This window comes from Somniosus microcephalus, chromosome 7 (genome assembly GCF_052327205.1).
Source record: "Somniosus microcephalus isolate GS21.2 chromosome 7, FLI_Smic_1.0, whole genome shotgun sequence".
NCBI lineage: Eukaryota > Metazoa > Chordata > Chondrichthyes > Squaliformes > Somniosidae > Somniosus > Somniosus microcephalus.
Genome location: NC_140993.1, coordinates 133,963,811 through 133,972,845, shown reverse-complemented (window position 1 = coordinate 133,972,845; position 9,035 = coordinate 133,963,811). Strand labels below are relative to the sequence as shown.

The window sequence follows — 9,035 nt, the reverse complement described above, 5'->3', positions numbered from 1 at the left end:
AAGTAAGGGCTATTAACCCTTTATTGTAGAAAAGCATAGCCCTGTTGTGTTTCCAATCTCAAAGCAGTAGCTCTGGGCCTATCCCTGATACACATAGTGCACGCTGCCTGTTTTATATGGGGTTTTTTTTACATTTATTTTACGTTTGACTAATAAAGTCTGGCAATATGCGCAGTTCTAGCGCCAGGCTGGCACGTTGACAAAATGCCACGGCTTCCTCTGGATTATAACTACAAAACGCGGGATTTCAACCAAATAAAATCGGATTGGACTGAGAACTCTTGAACACTTGAGTTCACGTATTGGGGAGCTGGAGAAGTTAGCGTTACATGATGTAAAATGGATAGGTGGGAATCCCTGAATCGTGCTGACTGCCGTCCATATAACAATGCCCAATTGGTATCATAAAATGTACTTTTGTAAACAGCTTAAGCTTTTGCCGGGATTGCTTTTATTTGGCGATCTTCTCCACAATGATTGTTGTCGCTAGTTACCAGCACACGATCACAGGTAGACTCGGCACAGGATGCAGTCAAAATAACAAGGGAAATTTTGTTTTGGGCTTTAGAATGGAATCCAGCTCCAATAAACTCCCAATTAGAATATATATAAATACATTAAATTAAATCAGCTTAATCTAAAATGTGCCCATTTTGTTGTTATTCTACAGATCTTCACGCTGAATGCGTTATATATCGGATACAGCCTGCGGCCTGCATCCACCTTCGTGCAATCCTGCTTTGAGGCTTGTGATAATACGAAATGTACCAGATCACTCAATACCAAAATAACTAACTGGATTTTACATATACTTCTAACTTGTTCTTTGCTATCTTCTAAATCCAGCTCTAAATGCACAATCCCTTTCAGTCGCGTTTAGTTCGGACATTCATTAATCACAATTGCGAACTGCTCCGAGATACTTTACAAGTGAACACGTCTCACTTGTTGCTTTGCTGTGGTTTTCTACATGTGTTCTTAGAGTAGCGGTTTTGTATTGGAATGTGAATGCTCCCTGCCGTCTCATCCTACACAGCCTTTAAAAATGCGACTGGGGGCAATCGATTATCTTTCATTTACAAATCCACACTTTTTTTCTCCAATTTGATCCTGAAGTGTGTTGTCCCTGTAGGCGGCAATGTGTCACGCGTCGTAGAAGATAAAGTCCGTGCGTTCTGCGTCATGGGACCTCCAGGCAACTGTTTTGCTTCTTGTGATCATTACATAGAGTTGCTTCCATCACACGCGCTGTAAATGTTAAGAACCTGACAGCTTGGGTAAGGATTGACAGTTGCCCACAGTGACCCGCCCTTACTTAAAGGCGTGGGGCGAGACAGTTGGGTATCAGTAGACTGGCAAACTGCTTGCTATAACTGCGGGGCATTTGTCTATTTTCCAGGTTATCTCCGGAGATCGGCGCATCCCTCTATAAATACCAGCTGAAGTCTGCAAGAGCCAGAAAAGCTACGTCCAGCTTCAGACGAGTTTCATTCTCAGAAAGGCTACAACAAAGGTAGGTGCAAGGCAGCTTCTTGTCTTTTGAGACACAGCATAGTTCTTGTGTTCCTGGTATCTTGTGAACATGAACAGTAGAACTTTCAGCATTCACTGAAACTGCAATTCTCTGTAAATGTATCGAGCGGGTTTTTTTTAGCTGAAATAACCTTTGGTCTTTCAGCATGGTTGATGTACTACGCTCGGAGTCAAAAGTAAGTTTATGTATAAACTCTTCTTCCAGATAGAGATGGTGATAAACAATGAAATGAGAACATAATGTTCATCCTTTACTAATCTCTTCTTGCATAGTAGTTACATTTGACACATCGTGTTGCAGCTGAATCGCTGTCTATGTAAAAGTATACATTTGGGCAGAGCCTATTGTTTTGAATTTAGCTTTTATTTTGACTTGGAAGAACTGCTGGTCTAGCCGATGAACAGAACCTCTCAAGATAAAGATCTTCCTTCTACAAAACGGCTATTTATGATTTTGCTTCTATAGAGGAACTGCAGCCTATAGATCAGCAGAGAATATCCAAAACCTGATGTATTTTGTGATTACGTGTATTGATTGATGTGGTGAAGAATTATGTGAAGATCTTACACCAAGGCAGAATAAGGTTTAAATAAAGACATGAATTTTCCTTTCAGTATCTCGGCTAAGTATATTTTGTATTCTGCGTTGCATTTACAGCTCATGGCGTTACTGTGGAAGTGCCATTGCCTGGTGATGGTGCTGTGTGCCTCCTTCGTGGGGGTCGGGGCAGACTGTGACCAGGACTGCGCTTACTGCGCCTACCATCTGGCCGGCCACTCGACTGAGTTTAACCCGCTGGTGAGTTTAAACAGCCGCCAACAATTACACACACACCCACCGTACACACATACACATCCGCTGTGCTGACTGCTTTAGGAAGCCCACGGTGTGATACCCTAATGTCAATGTGAAGTTTGGGTTATCAACCTTGTATCCTGTCAGCTCCCTGATACCGCATTAGAGAGACAGCCCTATGGAAACGCCAGGGCTCTGATGTGGTTGGGAGTTCTTAGGAAGTCAAATATTTTATGATGATTTTCATATTAACTTGAATCATTTGTTTTAACCAAAGCAGTGTTTGTAGCAGCTGTGCTCTGAGTTAGCGAAGAGAGCGGATCGATGGGGGAGTGGGTGGTGTATGGGTAAAGTGAGCGCGTTGGAGGCGATAAATCTTGGGGTGGGGAGTGAGAGAAAGAGACGGGAAAGAAACAGAAAGGATGGCATTGAACGATAAGACTGAGACAGAGAGTGACAGCATTTCACGGTTCTAAAATCATCATACCGATTGGTCTTAGTCAGTTGTCCCTCCGCTCCTCCAACGCCAAGGTTATCCGTTAAACAGCCGCCAGTTCCTATGTTTCTAAATCCAAAGACAGAAAAAGTCTAGAATAGCAATCGAGGCTCTGAAGTTCCACTAGCGCCAACTATCGCGGACTGTGACTCGCTGCACAAAACAATCCGGTAAATCCCGCGCAGTTCAAGCTCCGCACAGGGGGCTCCGGACAAAACGAACATTTCGGCTTTCCCAGATTAATCACCGATAGTATTGTCCCGCCAGAATAAAAAAAAACTCACTTAAAAGTTAGAGCTATATTAAATAGATAAAGACAGGTAGCGGATGTGACAAGTAGCCTAGGACCATCAGCTCAGGTGAAGAATCATGTTTGTACTCCCGGACTTTCTCCCGGAGACCAGGAAACAGCAACAAATACAACTTCGGTAAATCAATCTCGGTAAATCCCACTCCCAGGCTCTCGGCAATTTGTTGTTTTGAACAGTGGGCGGGACTCTATTTTACTCTTCGCTATGAACTCTCAGTATTGACGAGCTTCAGGCTCAGTTTGGAGAAAAGCACCAGCCTTTTATAAAGACAATCTGGGATACAATGGACGTTTTTACTTGAATGATAATCCACTCTCACTGTCTGAGTGATGTAGGGTGGTTTTAAATAAGATAATAGGAGCCTAACATCAGTAAGGACATCATGAAAAACTTTGACAACAGCATTCGGTCATTTAGCCCCCGGTGTTATAGCGCTGAGCCGCAATACATTACACTCAGTTTGCCCCATGACTCCTAACTGGCCCTGCTGGGAGTGCCCAGTGCAGACTAGTCGGGAGAGTGAATCTTTGTTCTCAGTGCTCCAAGAAAGCCCTCGACGAATGAATAATACGGGGGACCTAACGGTGAGATAAACTAGCAAATACATTAATTTAACATACTTTTCTCCATGTTGGGAAATTACATGTTGTGGAGAATTTATTAAATTCAGTATGAGAACATTTGTATATCCCGCCTCAAAAACCGAAAACGCTGGAAACACGCAACAGATCAGTTAGCCGGTGTGGAGAAAAAGAGATCATTTCATATTTCCCGATGCAGTTTTGATGAAAGGTTACACACGAAACGTTAAATTGTCTTCTCTTCACAGATGCTGACTGGCCAACTGATTGTTTCCAGCATTTTCGCTTTTCCTTTCAGATTTCCAGCATTTGCAGGTTTTTCTGTAGAGCCTGCTTATTCCTTTACAGCACAGAAATGCCACTGAAATTAAAATTCCGTGTTCCAGTTATAATTAGGTATAAGTCACCGACAGGCGAATTTATCGGTGATGAGGAGCAAACCTGCGACCCGTTTACGACAAAAAACAAGACGGATATGAAACACAGATGTTTCTAACAGGTAACAGTTACTAAACACGGAGGGACACACTGGTCCAAACGGGCATGAAAGGGCCGTGGTGCGGAGTAATACGTTTTAAAAGAGTGAACTTTGCCAGCCTTGGCCTTCAAACAGCAGGGACGCCAATAACCAGCACCCAATAATACACCAGTGAAGACACCCGTGCTCCATTGTTGTGCATTCTTCCTCTCGGCAGCAGGTGCTGAACACAGCATATACATATTTTACTTCTGTTTACTTGTGGAGGGTACACACATGCAATATGCTTTGTTTTTGCAAAAAAATAGAAATATTGATATTTTATGAATTTAGCTTTTTTTATTAAAAGAAAGGTTCGGGTAAAAGTGCGAATATTAATTATTTGTTAGAACCAATTATTCGAATGAATAGATAATCGGAGTGATGCTAAATCTTCCGACCAAATTCCAGGCTGTCTTATCTGCAGTAACCTACCAGCAGAGTACAATCCGCTTCTTTGAACCATTGAATTTAAATGTGGGTAGATGAAAAGATGAGGAATTGCAATATTCTTCCACTAACCAGGCGTACTGGAGAGATAGTATTCTTCAAGAAGCGGCGTTGGAAGGCAATCTGGCGGCCGTATCATAGTGGAAATCTATTTTCGGGGGCATGGACTGAACTAAATAGTAACCGGATGATTGTCATGCTGATCAGTGTCGGCTGAGTTTGCGACGCATTTCTCAGCTCTGGGAATGTATCAGAAACTGAGACCGCGATCAGCCAATTCAGTGCAATCACATAAGAGTGTTATCAATGTTACAAAACTTCAATAGAGTGGGAAGAATGATGTTTATATTGTTTCATTTCAAAACTTTTTTAAGTCAATTTATGTTAATGCAGTAAGAATTAAAATGCCCACCGCCATCTTCCAGGGGTGGGCAATAAATGCCGACTTTGCCAGAGATGCCCACATCCCGAGAATTAAATTTTAAAAATGTGGTTCTGTACAGACTGTGGGGGAAACTATCCCTTCCCTCCCCCATAAAGATGGTGGTGTTCAGGGGCAAATACAGCCTGGTTGCTCTACTCGGCATTCAGGCTCCACATGGGTCCACGGACAATATAAAATCTGGGATACACTCTGAAATAAGAGTAAACCAGCTTGATATAAACTGTACAATATGTAGTTGGCGCAGGCAGAATCTTGAATCTGGGGTTGTATCGCGTATACAACGCTGAAACATTTCAAACCAGGTAAAGAGTTGTTTACTTCATGTTCATACATCAATATAGCTGAATCGGACGAAGATTGCTAACTCATTAACAGCTCTCCAAAGATCGTTCCTGTTTAATAAGTTTAAAAGATGAGGGGGGAAATTGCAATTAATGAAGGGTTGAAACAAACATCTTGCTCAGTCTCTACTAGTAAGCCAACCTGTTCCAGGTTTGTATTTACGCAACTTCAGTGACATCCTAGCTTTTCATGTAAAGGATTCGACTGCGCCGCTGTCTGGACGGAAGACCGAATTGAGAGCCAGAATTTAGGCTGAGTGCTGAATGTCTGTTCTCGCTGATGGTACACGAGCAACGTCGGCCGCTTGTGCACAACAATTTTACAATTTCAGTTTTCTAGAAAAAGCCCGGCCCACCAGTACTTTATTGGATTTTAATACCTTTCGTTAGTGGCCAGCTGTTTGGTTTTAGAGAATTATATCGGGGGGGGGGGGGGGGGGGGACTGTCAGAAATGATGTCCCGTTTTGAGAATATACAATTGTTTTACCTAAACGGCAATTGCTTAGTTGCTTAAGGCAAATAACAGCATTTAATGCGTGACTGACAGCACTTTCATCCAAACTATTATTAAGTTAAATATGTGCTAAGTAAACACACAAATATCGTTTCGTCTTCCTCAAGAAGCCACTGTCCTGTGATGCTGATTGCTGGAGCTGGACTGTAACCCGCCCCACTGGACTACTCGATTACACAACTGCATGTTCACTGTCTTGCCCCCTGTTTTAAATATAATATTTGATCTTTTTAAGACGAATAATTTTAGTATTAGGAAATTTAAAACTTCCTCATACTCATCGTCAAGCAATACCGGGTTAGATAATGCCCCAGCATGCCTTAGCCCTAACCTCAGAAGCGTACCCCTCCTGAACCAGTGCAACATCTTTGCATTCCGTTCCCAACCGTATCGTAGTCCTGAGCCAGATTACAATTTACCGTCAATGACGGACAATTTGTGCAATTTAACGCCTCTGGGAACTGAATTGAGATTATCCAAACTCATTTTACATAAAACCTTAACAGCCAGAAAACTTTTATCCCATTAGCGTGGGCTGGATTCGAACCTTGGACATTTAACCCACTGCACAATCCGTGCCTTCTCTGTTTCTTTTTTTTAAAAAGATCATAATACAAAAAATGTGGCTATGTAAAAAAATCATTCGAAAATAACAAATATTTAATGTAATCCAAGACAACAATTACATTGAAGCCTTCAAATGTGAACAGTCATCTGAACCCTAGGGCAATAGTGTGTGAAGTTACTCATGTGTATCCATTTTCTATTCTCATATTTCCTGCAGTTGATATGGGCCAGTTCAGTTTATATACTTTTTACTGGATGCCCAATGACATATTGGGCATTTTGCTAACATATTGGGTGAAGCAGAGTTGAAGTTGTTACTAAGGGATTAATGACCCTCACCTAGCCTCTGGAATTTTATCCAGCCATAATCTGCAGTTTAGCTGTTAGTTTATTTAATGTGTAATTATTGTCTAGCTGCATAACTATTTCCAGATTTTTAAAAAATAATTTCTCAATTAGTGCTGAATATAAATGAGAAATGAACCACTTTCACAGATTATACATCATCCAAAAATGGTCCAGTGAAACTCTGATGGAGCTTTTTTGTTCTCAGAATGAGGCAACACTGGCAAGACTGCATTTATTACCCATCCCTAATTGGCCTGAGAAGTTGGTGGTGGGCCTTCTCCTTGAACTGCTGCAGTCCTTGTGGTGAGGGTGCTCTCAAGACATTGCTGCTCTTGGAGTTGGTGAAATTTCAGAAAATGTTTTTATTAAGTTGGCTGACTGTTCCCACATCAGCTGAACTTGGGTAAAGAAGTTGAATTATATCACAAAATGATGTAATAAAATTGCTAAATGTATGTATCACATGCAACTGAACTCTTCACTCTACCACACATAGCAAGGCCAGGGAGCTGTAATAGATTTTACAACAATAAAATATAGGAACTTGTTTGGCCGTCGATGTCTCCTTGACCTGTTTGATTGCCATGCTGCTTTTCAGTATAAATTATGCATTATTTGATACGTAAATGTTATTTTATTTCAGAGTTGCACATTAGAGTGTGAAGGCAAGCTGCCATCAGGAAAGGCATGGGGGATGTGTAAGGAGCTAGAAGAAGTCAACAAACTCCACGATGACAGTCAAAGTTCTCCTGAAAATGACAAAGAAAAAGAAGAGCAACGCCTGCTTTTGAGCAAAAGGTATGGCGGCTTCATGAAGCGCTATGGAGGCTTCATGAAAAAAGGAGACAGCGGTGACACGTATATTTCCGAAGTCGACGATGAAAATAAGGGAAGAGAGATACTGAGTAAGAGATATGGAGGGTTTATGAAGAAGAACATTGAGAGCGCTTCTTCAGTAGATTCTGCTGACATTCTGAGAGAGCTGCTAAACTTAAGTGAGCTCAATGAACGGAAGCATTACTTGGACCACAGCGACTCTGATAGCCGCAGCGAGATCATGAAGCGGTATGGAGGATTCATGAATGGATTCAAGAGAAGCCCTGAATTAGAAGATTTGCCAGAATTGCAAAAGAGATATGGGGGCTTCATGAGAAGATTTGGTAAACCAGATTACCAGAAAAGGTATGGTGGATTTATGAAACGCTGGAATGATGCTCTCATTCCTTCTGATGAAGATGGTGAAATTTATTCCAAAGAAGTCCCTGAACTTGAAAAGAGATATGGTGGATTTATGAGAATTTAGACGTACAATCAGAAAGACTGTCTCTGTTCTCATATTTAAGTGTACTGTGTTGCTTAGAATGTACAGGTGGTTTTTTTACTGTTTAGTTTACCAAGAACAGGCGACCTGCAACCTACATGTTACGTGCAGATCTATGTTGCCTTTAGTCAAGATGAGATTGTCAGATTTAATTGTATGCCTTCTTTGTGCACTTTCTTCTCAAACTGTAATTTGTTAAATGTTGTCTAATATTCATTAAATGTAAGACAAAGATAAAATCTCAACTGCCTAGTTGTACATATTCAAATAAATCTAACTGCAAAATTAGAAACTGTTTTGTGCATTTTTTATATTTGATCTTTTACTCAAACTAGTAATTATATTTTTAACAGTGAAATCTCACTACCTTTTCCATTTTTCAAGTTTTTGTATTTACATTTTCTTCTACAATTGGGCATCTTTCTGACACACCATTAATTGATGAATGGGTGCCAATATAACCCACAGTGGCTTATTAGTATAGAATTCAAGTAAACTTAGTGTCTCAATATAAGCATCTATGTATGAGTTTTCTGGCAACATGAGATTGTTCAGTTTCAGTGCAAAGTGACTGCTGCTTCCCAACAACCTGTAAATCTGAAGCAAGGACCAGAATTGACTTTGGAGTGAAGTGAAGTGATATTCCCCGTACAGAGTAGACTCATTTGGGTTGACAACACGTGGAGTGTAAATCCAAACTGGATCAAACCCCAAGACTTTGTAAACCTACCTAACCTTAACTTAAATGTATAGACTACAGTGTTTCTCCCCTCCCAGCTCTCTGAACAATGAAATGTCTAACTTTTGAGAGACA

General features: G+C 41.0%; 1 protein-coding gene across 2 annotated transcripts; it reads left to right on the top strand.

Moving 5' to 3' along the window:
* The first annotated feature begins 1,184 nt into the window (after positions 1–1,184).
* penkb (proenkephalin b) lies at positions 1,185–8,513 on the top strand. Of its 2 annotated transcripts, XM_085992977.1 has the most exons (4): positions 1,185–1,277; positions 1,400–1,513; positions 2,192–2,332; positions 7,544–8,513. In XM_085992977.1, exons 3-4 carry the CDS (start codon positions 2,195–2,197, stop codon positions 8,201–8,203), a joined length of 798 nt encoding a protein of 265 aa, XP_085849103.1. In that variant the 5' UTR covers positions 1,185–1,277; positions 1,400–1,513; positions 2,192–2,194; the 3' UTR covers positions 8,204–8,513. The 2 variants fall into 2 exon arrangements, with proteins under 2 accessions (XP_085849103.1, XP_085849104.1); XM_085992978.1 differs by lacking the exon at positions 1,185–1,277 and having other exon boundaries at positions 1,336–1,513.
* Positions 8,514–9,035: the final 522 nt, after the last annotated feature.